This window comes from Centruroides vittatus, unplaced genomic scaffold (assembly GCF_030686945.1).
Source record: "Centruroides vittatus isolate TY-2023 unplaced genomic scaffold, ASM3068694v2 contig_890, whole genome shotgun sequence".
NCBI classification, from domain to species: domain Eukaryota; kingdom Metazoa; phylum Arthropoda; class Arachnida; order Scorpiones; family Buthidae; genus Centruroides; species Centruroides vittatus.
Window position 1 is genome coordinate 246469 of NW_027122581.1, and position 18243 is coordinate 264711.

The window sequence follows — 18243 nt, forward strand, 5'->3', positions numbered from 1 at the left end:
AACATTTTCTAATTCTTAACTCGATGAGCGGAACAAAAGTCAGTATCTTATTGGAAAATATAAATAGCAATTTCACGAAATAAGCAATTCAAAATTAACCTATTTCAGGAAATGAGAACATTCCTGGGTTCGGCTTAACGTAACTTATACACTGTAAGTATATAAAAGTATTATATTCTTTAAAACTTTTCTTAAAATGTTTTTAAGCCTCTGTGTCGTTGTACAGTACATTATTGTTAAACGAATGAGGTAATCTGAGGAAATGTTTTCAGAATAAAGAGGAGAATTATATTAAGCTAAATAAAGATTAGCTTAATATAAAATGAGCTTTCTAGGTCTTCGGAAGTTTAATATAGGATATAAGAACAATGGATTTATTATTTCTTTTTCTAGAAAATAATTTTTGTAAGGTAACCACTTTGAGCCTGTCCATTCGATGGTCACATTAGCAGGTTTCTTCGTAATTTGACAATTTAAATAAATTCGTTCATAATTTATTTGAAAAACAGATCATAACGAGACTTATATCATATAATTAGATTGATTTCTAAGATACTTTCGATAAATGGAAATGTTTTTAATCATTCAAAATATACTTTGCATAGACATTATTGAGTATATATCGATCAATCATGACTGACAATTCATATTATTATGTTCGGATTTCGATATTTTATTTCCTTAAAAATAAAAATTACTTTTATAAGTTCGACGAAATATTCTACTATAATGAAATAATTTGCATAGCTCATTAAAATATACTAATAATTTTCATTTACATTCTGAAAAATAGATTATTTCATATATAAGTACATACTACATACTGAATTATATAAGTTATATAAAATTTTTTCTTTATAAGTTTGAACACTTAGAAATAATATAAATCAAAAATTCTTTTGTTTAATCTTAGCTTTTCTTTCTCTTTTTAATTCTCCCGAATGGAATAATTAAAACTCTCCGTGTGCACGCCCTTGACTCTAAGGTTAATAATCGACAAGTTCGACTCGTTCATTTGACTTACATTGACCTAATTCCGTAATGGCTTAAAGCAAAAACCCATAAGACTTTGTTTAATCGATTTCTTGATGTATTTGACTTGGTTTTTCTTTTATATTTGATATTTTATACATTATATACAGCTGACACGTGACGTGTGACATCGGTAGTGTTCAATGTCGTACGTCACGTGTAAATCGATAAAATTTGATTTTTTAGATATTCTCCAAAAATATATTTAAATTTAACTTTAATTATTTAGATTCTTTTTATACTGTAATAGTTAAGTTTTCTAAATATATATATTTTTATGAAATTACCTCCCATAATGACTTCCATTACACTTTTATGTAAAGATATGGGCTATATCTTTATATACTCTTATTTCATATCGACATATCCTGGACAGATCACCGATGAAAACTTCCTGGGAAGTTGCTGTCCCCGGATTCGAACCTGGTTCCAAGCCGTGAATGTCAACTCTAAGCTCTACCGTTTGCATTTTTTATCGCATATCAATCCTAAAAATCCAGCAAAGAGTTGCTTAACTTTCCCGGCAACATTTAAAACTGCGTGTGCCGCCATCTGTTATGATATTTTATTAAAAAACATTTTATATTTTTAATTATTATAAAATAGCAAAAAAGCTTAATTTTGAGGGTAGGGATGGGTTTTATTTAAAAAATGTAAATGCTAATAACGAGTAAAATCGTCATTAAATCCTACCCTACTCGAGATATGATACATTTAAAATTAAATAATATATAATTATAAAATTTAAATTAATATTTTTATAATTATATGTGGATTGATACTATTAAATTTTAATTTTTATAAGTCAATGGGTTGGGGAGATACAGGCGAGTCATTTGTCGTATCTCTAGTAGGGTCGGACTTTATAATGTCCTGAAAAAAGACCTTAGTGCTTACAGGGAGGAAAGAATCAATAATTTTAAAAAATGTACCAACTTCACAGACAGCGGGAAAAATGAATAACAAAAAATTATTTGTTGTTTGGTTCAGATTCTTTTTATATCGATAGAGGCAGATTTAGGGGGTGCGCAGGGCGCAGCAACAACGACTTTCTGGGGGGTTTATCCTGAGTAAAGCCTGGTATCTAAGGTAGACTTACTATTTTCTCTATGCACCTTCTTTAAAGATTTCTGAATACGCTATTGTATATGGACATTGCAAAATATAGTTTAGGGCTAATGGAAGATGTATTTTCCAAGTTAGATTTATTAGTTTATCATAACGGAAGCTCGATCCACAAACTCAAAGTAATAAAAAAGAAAGCAAGCTATCTACAACAAACAATTTTTTTCCCCTCTCAAATTAATGATATCTGCTACTTAACAGTGATATCAACGACTTTTGAACGAACTTATGGCGAAAAAAAGCGTTTTCTTCGAACAAGATACTTGATATTTCATAACTTTGTCGATATACTGTATAGCCTATTACATTGTGCTTTTCAGATACACCTGGCTTTAGACGCTCGAATTTATAGACAAAGGTTATTGAAAGTTATGTCATGTAGTCAGGAAATGTCACCCAATTACGATACCTCTCTGTGCAGTTATCTACTGCAATATCAAAAGAGAACTTTTGCAACTTTCTTTCCTTTTTTGTTGATATTTTACAAAACGTGTACTGCAAATACAGTACGATCGAACTAATCCGAACCCCTTGTAACCCGAACAGTTTCTACCATTTCCCTAACCAAATTAACGGACTTTTCAATTGTACACTTGCAGCTCACGTGTAACCATGAGTCACATGCTGTGAGCATTGCTGCTCATTCTTTCTGTTACCCCGTTTGACTTAACAGCAATTCTAATGCTGTAAAGTAAGTATCTTACAACAGTAAAAGTCGGCCTCAAAGCGTAAGCATCATATCCCATCTCCGTTAATCCAAACTACCACTGGTCTCAATTAGTTCAAATTAGTGCGACCGTACTGTATTCTCATTTTTTTTTATTTGATGCCGATGTAAATATGCAATATTGATTAAAATAACCTCATAATTTTAATTAATGAAGGCTATCTTACAGCATTACGTAGAGAAGGTGCAGGCTAGCTCTTTTAATTTGAAAAAAATATATATATCAATAAATTAACGTCGAGGTCGTCGTAGATAACAGAATTGCTACAAGTTCTGAGATTGTACCATTGTAATTAAACGTTTTAAATGACATATATATATATAACGGAACGTATGAATCACACAACGTTTATCAATTATTTTCGCAAAATTATACTTTTAAGACCTTCGATAAGCAAAATATATAAATTTTTATTTATAATTCTTCTAACTTAAATTACGAATAGAAGGTTAAAAAGTATAGAAAAATTATGTGCAAAAATAGGTCGCTGTTTATACGTTTGCACTTATTTTCAAAATAATAACTGATCGTAATTTGCGATAGTTACGTTTCGATGAATGAATGCTCTATACAAGTTACAATGAAGCAAAAACAAATTTATATTTTAAAAATTATATTTTTAAACATTAAATCACAATTTTTAAATATAAAGTTTATATTTTTTATAAACTGTTTTAGGCTATAGATAAAACAGAAAGGATTTTTGTTAATGTCTTAATTACTTTGTCCATACGTTTGCCTTTTTAGAGAAAGCCAAAATCACTTATCAAATTTACAAGAAATTTTCAGTATATATTATTGAAACTATCAAAAGCATGTTTATAGGGAAAAAAAAATTAGTTTTAAAAGTTGCCATTAGGGGAAAATTGGAGCTTTAAGCTGAAATAAATCGTATAGAAATGACTAAACATTTTTATTATTCAATGAATAACATGTTCGGTATGCCCGCTTCCACTTTCTGACACTGAAGCTGCACGATAGCATATCGTTTTTGGCAAAGTCTCGTTTCAAATGTTAAGGACATATATAATATTCTTTGTTTTAGCTCCACTAATGTTTTTATGTCTTTCAGATAGACAACATCCTTTAAATGCCCCATAACAAAAATCACATGAATTTGGATCGGGCAAACGAGTTGGCTTGTAGAGAAATGACACTGACAATTTGGTTTTCAGAAGATGTCTTCTTTAGCAGTTGTTTAACCGATTTTCCAATGTGTGAAGGAGCTCCATCCGTCATAAGAACTGCTGAACCAACTCTCTCTGTTGAGGTGCTGGTATTACATAATTTCTCAGTGGAGATGCATATCGGTTATCAATAGTTAAATTGGGCCTCCCGGTCCAGTTCTTCAATAAATAAATTAATAAATAAAATGAAAAAACAACGGTCCAACGGATGAACGAAGACGTGAAACTGCACCAAACAATAATCTTTGGAGAATGCAGCGGCATTTCGTTAGTTTCGTGAGGATTTTCTTCAGCCCATATTCTGCTATCGTGGGTGCTAATGGCACCAAACAAATGGAAATGAACTTCATCTATCTAAAGAATGTAACATGTCCAATCATTCCTACCTTAACCCGAGCTAATATCTACAGTGCTCTGAAACATCCGGATCAGAAAGTAAAGTTGTTAAATTTGAGACATCTTGTAAAGCTAGCGTAATATTTTGCAGAATTTTGTGAAGTGTTGAGGATGGTTTAGCTAACGATCTTGTATTACGGCTGTACTCAATCAACGATATTGCAATATTCTTTATCAGTTGCTCGTGAACAGGCTTTCGACCCCTTACAGGTTTAACGTTCAACGAACCTGTTTTTTCGAATTTTAAAATCATTTTTCGCATTCCAGTTGCAAAAATCGGACTTTTCCATATTGCTTTCAGTGATCTAAATCAATTTAATACAATTGTAGTAGAACTGTTGTTATAATGAAACAATTTAACCCCGCTTGTTACATTCAGAACGTTTCCCTTTTAGAAACATTAAGTTTGCTCGTGTTTTATGAAGATTCTAAGACGATAATGTCACGCGCTATTGTAATTTACAGGTTTCCTCGTTACTTAAAGCGCCAATTTGTCTCCTGATGGTAACTTTTGAAACTGATTTTTTCCCATAAACTTACTTTTCATGGTTTCAATTATATAAACCGAAAATTTCTTATAAATCCGATAAATAGTTTTAGCAATAGACTTAAACAGAGGAACTTATTTCATAAACATCTCGTGTATAAAATATTACTCAAATGTTCAAAGATTATTAAATAATACTTTTAATATAAAGTTTTTAAAATTTATTTTATGAATATTAAAAATATACAAGTTTGCAATTACTGATAATACTACTCGTTGTAATACGTGTACAGAAAATGTGCGCAAAAATACGAGCAAATCACATAAAAAGTTTCGTCAATAATACTGTAATTACGAAAGTAAATATATCTGTTTTGAAAAGTTATAACAGATCTTCTGAATTTTCCTGCTGTCTTTACTAAGAATGACGGAAGACAATGATGACTATTTTCCCTTCCAACTTCCTCAAAATGCTCTATATACGAACGGAAATGTAACTTGGGTCATTATTACATAATTTTTATAGCACATTTTATTTAAAAAGTTTAATTTTTATAACGAATTTTGTTTATTTATTACCAAAAATCGAAAATTTTCTAATTGAGCATCTAATTACAAAGTTTTAAACACGTCTATAACCGATTTAAAAGCATTTTAAACACGTCCTTGCAACTAACTTAAGTATAGGTAAGTGTAATCGCTATTTTCTATATTTAAATTGAAAACTGTGTTTGTTTAGTCGGTTAGAATTATATTAAAATAAGATAAACTACTTAAAATTGTTTCGTCTTACTGGACTTGAATCTTCAAACAAAACTCCTGTATTTTTGAATAACTGAGAAAGTAAACTGCAAAAACAAATAGTATTAAGTCACGGTTTTTAAACATTAATTTAAATATAAATTAAATTTATACGAATGCATAATATATCGAGTAACCTGATCCAAAGCAAGTTTAAGTTGATCGAGTAGTTAATGAGCAACGATCAATTTGATATCGGCTTTAATTAAGTGTAGAATGAAATACAGAATTTAAATTAAAATCTTGTGTTTAGGAACGGGCACGCTTCAAAATATTTTAGATTTCGATTCATGTTGCTAAGCGATAAATCCGAGTAACTAATAAACGAAATAGTATTACGTTAACGACGTCGCCTCTGGTACAATATGCAGAACGGAGCTCCTCCTCCTTTCGATGAAATGTGTACAATATAAAGAGATGTAATTGCAGGAAATGGAACAGTATAGCATTATCTAACACGTCATCTCAGTGTAGATTTAGACTCGAAACAACACGGCATGGCTGACACAGCGAAAAGTGAAAGAAAGAAATTGATGCTGAATAAGGCAAAAAGTTGTTTGGGGGATGAGGATTTAAGTATCTACGAAGAAGAATTCCTCAGTCTAATCAAAAATGGCGACTTGATCAGTTTAAAAAGACTCGTAGATGTAAGTAATAGACATTTATTAAACCGCGCTTGTATCTTATAGCTTAAATTTAAATATATTTACCTCGTTGTAGACACAGAAATCATCTATGAATATGGATTGTTGCGACTGTAGAGGATACAGAGCGTTGGATATAGCCGTGACTTCTCGCGACGAAAACTTCGTTAACAGTTTATTAAACATATGTCAATTCAGTCCCGCTCATCTTAGAGGCGCTCTAATACGCGCTATCGATCAAAATGACGTTTCCATGGTGGAAAGACTAATAATCGAGTAAGATATTTAAAAAATATCCAATACATTCTCTCATTAATGTCTAAGCGTAGACGTTTTAGAATATAAAGTTGAGAAACTCGCTCCGTTCATGCGTGACTCTATATACATAGCACACGTTAATTTTAGATTTCGTCACGCAGAACAAGTGACAACTATTGAAGTGAATTTTTTACCAGTATAAAAAAATCTCGGGTCGTTGTACTAAATTAATACAAATATAAATTTTAGGACACGAAAGCTAAGTTAATATAAATATGTAATTGAATTTAATGAGGGAAGTGTCAAAGCGTTATCGGTTTGTTAATAAAAATACAGCATTTCTAAATCGAGTATATCCCCTTCTTATCTTAACAGAAATATTAATAGATTTTTAAAATTATAACAACACATTATCATATATAAATAATTATTTAAGCGCTATAGTAATGATAATTAAGTGGTATCATAACTTTTTAACTTGGATTTTAACTTTATTAAATTAGATATGAAAATAAAGAAGATAAAGATAAAGTGGAAAAGGGGAATATAGGAATAACTCCCATTATGGCTGCAGCTATCAATGAAAATTTTGAGATTACCAGGTTATTACTACATCATGGATACACTGTCGAAAAACCTCATCTACCTAGATGTGAGTGTTTAATTATATAATTTTCTTTTTATTTAAAAGGGTAAATCCTTTTAAACATTACGAATAAAAATGTAGTTAATTAATAATATATCCTAACGTTGCTTTTCGCTTTTCGATCTAAAAATATCAAAAATTCTTTCAATATTTCTAGTTTATTTGATATGACGATTTAAAATTTTTATTGCATACAATTTGTTTCTGTATGAAAATATAACACTATAAAATGCTATATAATAAATTCATATTTTAAACTTCAAGTATTCTTATATAAATCGATAATTGGAAGAACAATAATTGCATCAATACGTTTGCTTCTGCACATACGAATATTCTACCAAGTTGATTCTGAATAAGGAAAACATATCGAACAGACTGATGACTACAAACAGTCAAACCTCTAAACAACGGCCACTGACGAAAACACAAAAAATAGCCGTTGTTTATCATAAACAACGGCCAATTTTTAGAACGAAATAATATAATATAGGCCTATTGTATAGCCTACATATATACAGGCGATAAAGAAGGTCTGTATTATATCATTTCGTTCTGTTACTATAAACATGGTTCTTTATACGGAAGCAGATTTATAATAACAAACAAAAATATATGTTTTGATTCTTAGAAATACGCTCTGATATTTTTAAATTTGCCGGATAGACGGTACTGCCTTTTTTTAAAAGAGCTATTTTCAGTACGAAATCTAAAACTTGTGATTATATAAATTTTATTGCCGATACAACTCAATTCCTTACGTCTCCCTATAGTGGTCCTAGTGGCTTCGGTGAAAAAAATGGAGAAATAAGTCCATTTTATATGATTCATTTTCTACTTTCTGAATTGGTGCAAATTGAGTACAGTAGTATTTAATTAAAATTGAAGTAATGCCTATTTATTTACTTTTACAATTCTAATGAATGGGCATAAAACTATTTGCAGCAAAATTTTCTAAATTAATTGTCTCTACCTGATTTTTCAATACTCCACCAGTTAATTTGATTTAATAATCCCGAATAGTTGTCCAGTGTAATGTGGACTTGGTCATTTTATGTTAAAAGATATTTTTATATTTTTGTGTTGATAAAGTATAAAAATATCTTTTAAAATCGAGAAACTTCGTTTTAAAATTTCCACGAGTCGTACTTATTGTTAAGTCAGTTGTCAACAATCATGCGCGAATAAGAAACGTTGTAAATAGACATCCACATGGCTGAAGCGATTACGGCAGTGTTTTTCAACCTTTTTCTAACAGATGCACTCCAAACCTGCTAATTTTCAGTGTACTTATCGCATTTTTCGCACTTTAAGTAATGTTAGAAGTGTATTCTGCTGCTCAGCAGTTTATTTTGCCTCATCCTCGAAGCGTCGAAGTTTCGTTCAGGCACACTAGGGAACAGCAACGATACTTTAACCCAATGGTTCGACAGTTAGGTTAAAACTTTGGAAAATCCGAAATCGAATCCGGGCAAGCAACTCCAAGGATTTTTTGGGGTGGTTTGTCCAGGATGCGTCAGGCTACCCACTCGAATCCATTGTGGATCTGGCCGAACCCACAATAGGTATCGAAAAAAAGACCCTCTTAATCCTCGCCATGGCTGAAAGAAAAAAATATATATATTAAATTATTCTGATACCTTGGACGAGAGAAATGGAAAAAAATAGTTGAAAAGGCATCAGACACCAACGGGCAATGAGCCCAGAGTTAATGATGATAATGATACCTTGGAAGTCTAATAACTGCAGATGGACGGAACCATGAAGATATATACGGTAATCAATAGGATTGGGATAACTAAAGTGCAATTTAACAAGCTGAAGAGAATACTTGTAGGTTATATGAACTTGAACTTTTAAGGAAAAAAACTCTTCCGAATTTATATATAGAGCTCGGCATTATATGGTGGGGAAATATGGAAAGATATCAAGAAATTGGAGATATTCGAAATATTGTGTTGGAAACAAATACAAAAAATTAAAGGACTGACAAGAAACTAATAAGGATATACTAAAAGAAATAAATGAATCCAGGACTTTAATTAAAACTCTCAAACTCAGATGAGACAGATGGGTTGGACACGACAACTTAACATACAAGATTATAGAGAGAATGATGAAGGAAAGCACAGGGATGAACACATACAGGACATCAAAAGACGGACAAATAATAGAGAAGAATGGAAGAAATTGTTTCTGAGCTACCAGTCACACGACTGACACAAATCAGTCGTCTTTCATCATCATCAGTTTCTTAAATTTCAGATAATAGATAAATGATACCAATTATCACTCTAACAGCACTTAATATCTTAACTGATTCTACTTCAAATCGTTAATTAAGGTTATTTTTTCCGTATTAATACAGAAGAATAAAATTTTACATTAGTTGATCGTAGTAACATCGCAGTAACATCGTAGTAAGCTAGCAAGTGACGACATAATATAGGTTTGTATGGATTTAGTAAACGTTTTGCAATATTTATTGTTAATTTTTATAAGAAAACAAAGAGCCAAACGAATATTTTGTGAAAATTTTATTCAAAATCATTCATTCGGATCCATATACGAATGGCGAATAAATCTTTCTCAGCAGGAATAAATATTCTCAGTGGGATGCGCCATTTAAAATGAATTAAAATATGATATTGACGTCATATTTTCTACATGAAACTATAATAAATAAACGTCGTCAAATTCAAAATTTGTTATCGAATTAACATATCAATAGATCGAGTTTCGCGTTTAAGTAAAATATTATGTCTTTACTTCCGGGAAAGATTAAAAGATTATTACCTAAGTGATCGGATAGAAGTGTGTAAATAAAAGATATAACTAGAATGAATTAACATGCAAGAGGCAAAAGATAATACATCTCATAAATTCACTTATTACTGCTTATCTAAAGCAAATGCAGTGTATTAGCTTTAACTAATACTTTAGAAATTGCGATAGTGCTTTATCTTTTTAAATGCTTTGATGATTTAATATAAGTTAATTACAATATAAACAATAATATAATCTCGTAATGGCATTTTCCTTCAGCTTAGTTTACTTTATATAATAATTTTACATTTAAAATATATCTTAACGAGAAATATTTATGATTTTATAAGGCTTTTTACTTGAAAGTTTTAATATTTTTCTTCGTGTATTGTGTGAATAAGTAAATTCTTTTACTGGGAAGATCCCATTCGATTCTCTTTCGGTGCAGTCTCTCTGAAAGCTCTTCCTTGCTCCTTTTAGTATAGTATTTTTCCAATAGAAAAATGATCCATAAATTACAATATATTTAAGAAAAAACGAAAACTACTTGATTATATAAAACTAAAGATCGAAACTGTATTGATTAAAAGTGATCAACGCGGTCACATATTTGTCGTTTTTAGGTACTTGTATGGATTGTCGCACGGATCACTTCAAAAAGTTCGAAACTTTGGGAGAATCTTTAGCTCGAATTAATGCGTATCGAGCACTCGCTAGCCCCATTTACATCGTTTTGACATCCAAAGATCCAATTTTGACATCTTTTAAGCTCAGTCGCGAAACTTACCATCTTTCCAGGGATTTTCCCGAACACCAGGTGAGTTATTTGTCTTTAATATTCCCGTGTGAAAACAATAATGAGAAATTGTTAACTTAAATTTATTTTTAGGATGTTTATCTTAAGTTATCTGATCAATGTTCCAAGTTTGCTGCTGATCTCTTGGAACAGTGTAAAAATACAGAAGAAGTGGAACTTCTTTTAGTTCAAAAGAAAGGTTTAAAAGACATCAGACCACATAGATACAGCAGACTTTGCCTTGCAATACAGTACAAACAAAAAAGGGTAAATTTTATAGAAGATATAACATTTAATATTCTTTGTAATGAAATTTTGATCCGAGAACTAAAAATGTTTTACAGTTTATAACACATCCGAGCTGCCAACAAGTTTTACATTCCACGTGGGTAGAAGGACTTAACTGGACTCATTTATCGACGAAGAGAAAACTCTTCCACATAACTACCCAAGTCTTCCTAACGCCGGTCTTATCCACCGTCCATATTTTGTTACCACGTTCCAAGATTATCAAACCTTTACGCGTGCCATTAAATCGTTTTATTCATTCCATAGCTTCCTATACCGTTTTCTTAATTCTTCTTCTTGCTAGCCTCATATGGGATGAAAGGAAAGATATACGTTCGCTCTCCGGACCGCGACTCGTGGCAGATATATGGATTTTGGGCTACGTTATTGAAGTAATCATCAGCGTTTGGTCTATGGGAATATCGGATTATTTGCGTGCTTGGTGGAACAGATACGATTTGATTATGCATAGTGCCTTTTTGTTATCAGAATCTATATCAGTTTCGGTATATATCTGGTCATGTTTTAAGCCCGACATGACGTGGGATCGTATGCAATTGCCTTGGTATCACGTTTTACTTATAGGTGAAGCCATTTTCGCATGCGCCTCGGTTTTGGCATTTTGTAGAGTTTTAATGTGGTATCAAGTCCAGTCCAAGTTGGGTCCTTTGGGCATATCACTAATTCACATGGTTAATGACGTCTTGCGTTTCTTAATGGTGTTCTTCATCTTGATGTCATCGTTCGTTATTGGTATTAATTCACTCTATAAGAATTACGAAGATAGTGTCCAGCTGGATACAGAAGGCAAAAAGCAAATCCAAAAGGATAATTTTACAACGTAAGTAGTTAAATTCTATAAGTATATATATATGTATATTTTAATATTTTAATTGTTGTATAATCACAAACAGCGTATTTCAGATTGAAAAATACCTTCAAAACTTTATTTTGGGCTACCTTTGGTATAGCAGAATCTGACGATGCGGACATTGTAGTAACGGGTAACTTCACTAACAGAGAAGTACGTGAACACGTATTTACCGAAAGTGTTGGTTATTTCTTATGGGGAGCGTATCATTTATTGACAGTAGTAGTCTTATTAAACATGTTGATCGCCATGATGACAGAGAGTTACGAACGAGTAAAGGTCAGTAAGTTTTCATACTTTTATAGTTTAAGGTTTAATTAATAATAAATTCGGAAATTTCATGTAAAAATTCCACATAGGATAATTCCGATATAGAATGGAAATTCGCTCGAAGTTCCCTCTGGATGAGTTATTTTGAATATCAAAACACTGTTCCTGCGCCTTTTAATTTATTACCCTCTCTTCGACGATTAACTTTGCTGATTCGATGGACATTGAGTAAAATCATGAGAAAAACCTTATCACTAAATGATAATCAGAGTGATTCTACTACTTATTACAGCAATGTAAGTGAATATTTTAAGCATTAATAAATAAAAAGAATAACGTCAATCAACAACTTTTTGAAATTATTAAATAAAGATACTAAAATTAAATAAAATTCATAGTAACATTGTAAATCATTGTATTAAGTCCAACCTATCAGATTTCTTGCTTTAGATAATGATTAAAAATTACAGACATAATTCAGACTTATGTGAAAAAATTGTTTCAGAGATGCTGTGGATGTGCTGAAGATACAATGAGAGTTAAAACTAGCGATGAGATGTATGAGGTAAGTTTCTGTCTTTTATTCTTCTCTTTGTTTATTATCATTCAAATATTCAGTTACTTTGCTTCTCTTCCTCCAAACTCCCTTTTAATGTTTAAAATACCTTTAAGACAACATTAAGATACAGCATTAAAGGTTATTTCATATACAAGAGAACACGAAAACGGAAAAAATATAATCTACAAATGCCATATGATAGGCATAGATAATCAGCTCCTAACTAGTTAATAAAACTTAATAAGCTTGATTAGTTAAAATTTTCTCCCTATAAAAATCATAGTTCTATTTCAAATCACAATGAATCATAATCTGCGAAATACAGTATTGTAGATAAATCATTTTTTAAATATAATATTGGGAAATCTCTATTGACACAAATACTGTATAAATGTATTGATGTTCTATTTTCGGTTCATATTCAGTAAAGTAATATTTGCATTGTAATAAAGTAATTACTGTAATTTAAAAAGTAAAATATTAGTAAATTAAGTTAGTTTATATGATTTTAAATGTGAAAGATTTACAATTTTTCGGTGTAAATTTTGTTTTGCGATCGTTAAAACATTTTCTACTATATTCTGTATACTGATTACAATATATATTCTTGGATATAAGTAAGGATAGAATAGTTTCTTTAAGGAAATACAACAAAATAATCACATAAACTATGATGAAATTACATTTCTCTACGCAAACTACGCTTGATCAAAGTTTATCTCAAATGCTACTAATACATTAAGTTATATGCTAAAGGGGTTTTAATTTTAGAAATTAAAGATTATTTTTAGAAACAAATATCACCTTTAAACTTGATTTATGTGGGATATAATGTATTTTTGAATGACGAAAATAAGGATATTACAAAATTTAAGTTCAGTGCAGTCAGGAAAATTAAGAAAAAATAGGCCATTTCAATTACAACATAACTCTGGGAAAAACAATAAAAGATCGAATATAATGATAAATAGTATGAATTCATTGAAATAATTAAAGTTTTATGTGGTGAAAAACTATTTTTATGCCATTTTTATTCTTAATCTGCGATTAAAAAATATTTTAACTATTATAAAATAGAGTGAACAGATCGTAACTGTGATACGTATATACAGTATATACGTAAGATTAATACTACTAACCCGATAACTTCAAATATCAAATGACCAACCGAATTCCTTTATCGGATCGAATTACTAAGCAATTTGGCAGGTGGCAAGGCTACAAGTTGCCATTCTTGTTAAATATAATAATTATAAATAAATAAAGTAATTTAAATTAAAATATTCTAGAAGAAATTTATCAGGCCCTAATAGCCCAATAAAGGAATCCGGCTGTTCGTTTGATATTATCAAAATTTCTTACATTTTATGCAATTCACTTAGTTTTACGAAATTTTGTTAAATTTAAAATAATAATAATTATTATATTTTTGCTTGTCATTTTCTTTAATGAAAATATTTACTAATTTTAAAAACAATACTATGATAAATCTAAATATATTTTGCAAATTATATAGCCTATACCGCTATATATATGTTATGGATAAAGCTAGGATTAACTGGCTAATGCTGAATTTATCCAAATCTTTTAGTTAAAGCAAGCAACAGTCTATTAATTTTGAATTTTATCCATATAAAGTCATCTTTATTCTCGTCACAAGTGGATTAAGCCGACATTATCCAAAAATAATGAATGAAGCAAGAACTAAACTTAAAATTCAAGCTTTGTCACTCCTCTTTTGAATAAAGTTTAGAGTTTACTTTTACTGTTGGGTGTTTCACTTTAGACATAATTGCGATATTTCCAATACAAGTTTGATGGATAAAGGAGGAATGTTGTCTTCTAAAATCAATTAGAATTAATTATTTCTTTATTGCATAAAAATGAGGTAAACGAAAATAAATGTTGCCAGTTATTTCACCAAACTATCGCCAGATTTAGATATTAAAAATTCAGCAACGAATTGCTTAACTTTAGATACAACTGAGAGTTGAGAAAGGATGCAACATCGGGCTGAAGAAAACAAGATGGTCGTTTTGCCGAATTTTCCACCATCCGACTGCCCCGATCTGATTGTGATGTATTAGAGGCAGTGAATACGGTAGGCAAATTCTGGACGTCCCAAACACACTACCAAGAGAAATGATCACGTGATCGTGAGACGAGCACAAGTAGCGTCTTTGTCCACCATCTAAAGACAGATGGAAACCTCGCTACAGTATTCTATCTCTTCCCGTATCATCGGTGACAGCGTATCAATAGTACCGGAACTAGCAAAAACAAATTTGTATGCAACTGTGCCGCTACGCATCCTGCCACCATTAGCACTCCAACTTCGTCGGCTTCGCTTGCAGTGATGCCATGGCAATAAAGCACGAATTGCTGAAGAACTGTCAGCGTATCATCTTTAACAACGGATCCCGGTCCCATCCACGAGTGCTCCAATCCCGTCTTTACTGTCGAGCGGTACACTGCTTCCACTAATGGCATGCTAGTCTGGAGAACTTTCTGATGTGACCAATCGGATAATCTAGTAATGATACGAAGGAGATTTACGGTACAGCCCGTACGTTCAGGAAATTAATATGGTCTCAGTATTGCCATTAGTGGTAGGGCTGTAAACAGCCATTTTCCAGCAAGATAATGGCATACAGCCAGAGTTTCACAGAAAAAGTCTCCGTCACGTTGCCACACTTAACGAATTTGAAGACCTGCCCGGACTTCGAATTCGTCAACCATCGAGCATTTGTAAATCCGGACAGAGTGTTAGCTTCAGCCATTTACGAATATGAGACATCCATCTGAAATGGCGTTTGCAGCATCTATGGGCAAATCTATTGCGAGATAGCATACAGTACCTGTACGTCTTCATGCTCGATCGTATTGCCGCTGTATCCAGGTAAAAGGATGTCTGCTACAAGGTACTAAACGTAAAGGCACTTTAAATTATATGGTTATTTCACAAGAAATTGTCCCTTTGCTATGTTATTATAATCATTCATTACCATCGTTATTACGTTAGCACTAACACAGTGGCGTAGAGAACATAAATGGCGCCCGGGGCACGACACTTTATTGGCGCCCCCTCTTCCCTCCAGAAACATATACTTTGTCTTGGAGACCATTTGGGCGCCCCTCTGCGAGTGGCGCCCGGTGCATGATACACCCCTTGCACCCCCTCGCTACGCCACTGCACTAACGGTTTCATTGGATTCTAAAGCCACCTTCTTGGTGCATAACATTTTTTGTCAATGAATGTATAAATTCATTTTTAATATTTGTGTAAAATTTCTCTCAAGAATTATATTGTATTAGATGTTTTATCAATAGCTATATGAATAGCAATAAATCTATCTTAACGGTTGGAAGGGATTAATACGTATCCTTCGAAATCCTTATGGATTTCGGGCCCCCCTCCATCCGGTCATCCCATTATAGTCCATTATAGTCTTTTATTTATGACTATCACGCGTTTGCGATAGTCATAAATAAACTCGAACGGAAATGAATTAAAAATAATCTGTTTATTAATCGATTGATGGAATTTTAACATTACATTTCCTGCTTCAAAATGTAACAATTATTGTGTAAGATTTTCTAGTTAAAGATAATTGAATATCGATTCAACATTTTAAACATTTTTTTTCTAATATTTAGAAATTAGTGGTTCAGTTGCGCCGACGTTACCTCGAGTGGAAGAAACAAGAAGCAATTTCTAAACTATCAACCGAATTTTCCGAAGCGTTTTTGGAAATATCGGAAAAGTTAAAAAAAGAAATTATCCAAGAATTAAGGAGGAATTCTACATTATCCGTTCCAATGGTAACTCTCGAAGGCATCATTGAAAGTGCCGATTCTAAAGATTTGTAGATTGAAAGTTTAAATTAAAATTGGTAGATAAAACCACAAAATAATGTAATTGACCTTTGTTGCTAATTTTCTGATAGTCAGAATTAAATTTATATATATATATATAACTATTTTTTAGGCTATTGATTATTTTGTGAGATGCAATCTTTCAAAACATGCATCTAAACTTATTTATGAATATTTATTTGTGAATAAATATTCACAAAGAATTGTCGTTTCCGATCATTTTGTCAACCCCGGATTATGGGATAAAATATGTCTTTATACGGAATCCCTTTTTTTTATACTGTATAAGTTAAGGAACTATACTACTTTTACAGAATTGATATTGAATGCTAAAAATGGGGAACGTATGTAGGGATGGGTATTTTTACCATTTAATTAACCCGTTCTTCATACTTTGTACTTTACGAATACTGTACAGCCCGGTACTCACATGCTGAAACGGACGACGGAACGGCAAAATGACGTCACTTTTGCCGTCCAAGCCGACGGAATAGGAAGTTGAAAAATTTTCAACTTTTTCCCTGGCGGAAAGCGGAACGGTAGAAATTAGACCAATAAGAAGGCCGTTTAGCAACGTCGTCATAAACATCACGTGGAACGATATCGTTCGAACTATGGAGGTCGACCAGGCTAAAAAGCTTTATTTATACACTAATACGCTAATATATTTCATTTTTACGCTATATTACTACCGATTGAAATATTAATGTCAAATAGACTTACTGCGTAAAGTATTCGGAATGGCGTAATCGTAATTCGGTGACTAAAGTATTCGATATTGCTAACTTTCGACGACTTGGAATATTTTTCCTATCCAAATTCTTCGTTTTTGTGTTTTTTTATTTGCGATAAGATCGTAGGCAAACTTAAATGAATTAAGTTTAATTGATATTACAAAGCAATCCCGATCGGCGCCATTTTCCACTATTGGCACGTGGCCTACCTTCTGTAGTAGCTGTTCATATTTACGGATGGCAGATGGCGCGCGTTTCAATTGTACTGTAATTTCCACATGTGAGTACAGTATATGCAACGCAGAAAGACGGAACGGCAATTTTTAGTTTACCGTTTCCGTCGATGTTGTTTGTTTTATTAGTAACTAGCAGATATGTCCGGCATTACCCGGCCAAAAAGAAGGCTAAACGTTAAAATGAAAACAGTATTATAATAGAGGTTAAATCACAGGAAGAGTGAGGTGTCCAGGTTTCGTGGAAGTCTATATTCTCCTCCGACTCCCAGAGAATAAGTACGAAAAGTTTTGTGCAGATCGAACAAAAGGTTTAGGAGTTAATAATAAGAGGGGTAGGATGTCCAGGTTTCGTGGTTATCCACATTTTCCTCAGAGCCAGAGTTAAGCAAGAATAATTTGGAGCAGATTGACCAAAAAGCTAAGAACAGAGAGCAGGGCGGATCTATATAAGGACTAATAGGGCTTAAGCCCTGGGCCCACAAAAAATGAATTATCATCATAAATTTTTTATACTTTTTCATTAACAATGAGCACTTATCGTAT

At 32.0% G+C, this 18243-nt stretch overlaps 2 protein-coding genes across 2 annotated transcripts in view; one reads left to right on the plus strand and one right to left on the minus strand.

Annotated features, from left to right (window-relative positions):
- The window catches only part of LOC136983896 (uncharacterized), a 33975-nt gene extending 16382 nt beyond the window's left edge, over positions 1–17593 (minus strand). The window contains exon 1 of the mRNA XM_067280780.1: positions 17454–17593. The gene's annotated coding sequence lies outside the window, so the exon portion shown is untranslated. The remainder of the gene's footprint in view (positions 1–17453) is intronic.
- Positions 6059–16773, plus strand: LOC136983897 (short transient receptor potential channel 4-like). Its single transcript, XM_067280783.1, has 10 exons — positions 6059–6403; positions 6477–6676; positions 7162–7310; positions 10694–10887; positions 10960–11133; positions 11211–11995; positions 12079–12304; positions 12385–12591; positions 12801–12860; positions 16512–16773. Exons 1-10 carry the CDS (start codon positions 6254–6256, stop codon positions 16722–16724), a joined length of 2358 nt encoding a protein of 785 aa, XP_067136884.1. The 5' UTR covers positions 6059–6253; the 3' UTR covers positions 16725–16773.
- Positions 17594–18243: the final 650 nt, after the last annotated feature.

Coding starts and splice junctions, on each gene's coding strand:
- LOC136983897 (XM_067280783.1), top strand. CDS start 6,254: ATGGCTGACACAGCGAAAAGTGAAAGAAAGAAATTGATGCTGAATAAG. Junction 7,311..10,693: donor AAAACCTCATCTACCTAGAT/GTGAGTGTTTAA, acceptor TGTCGTTTTTAG/GTACTTGTATGGATTGTCGC. Junction 11,134..11,210: donor TACAGTACAAACAAAAAAGG/GTAAATTTTATA, acceptor AATGTTTTACAG/TTTATAACACATCCGAGCTG.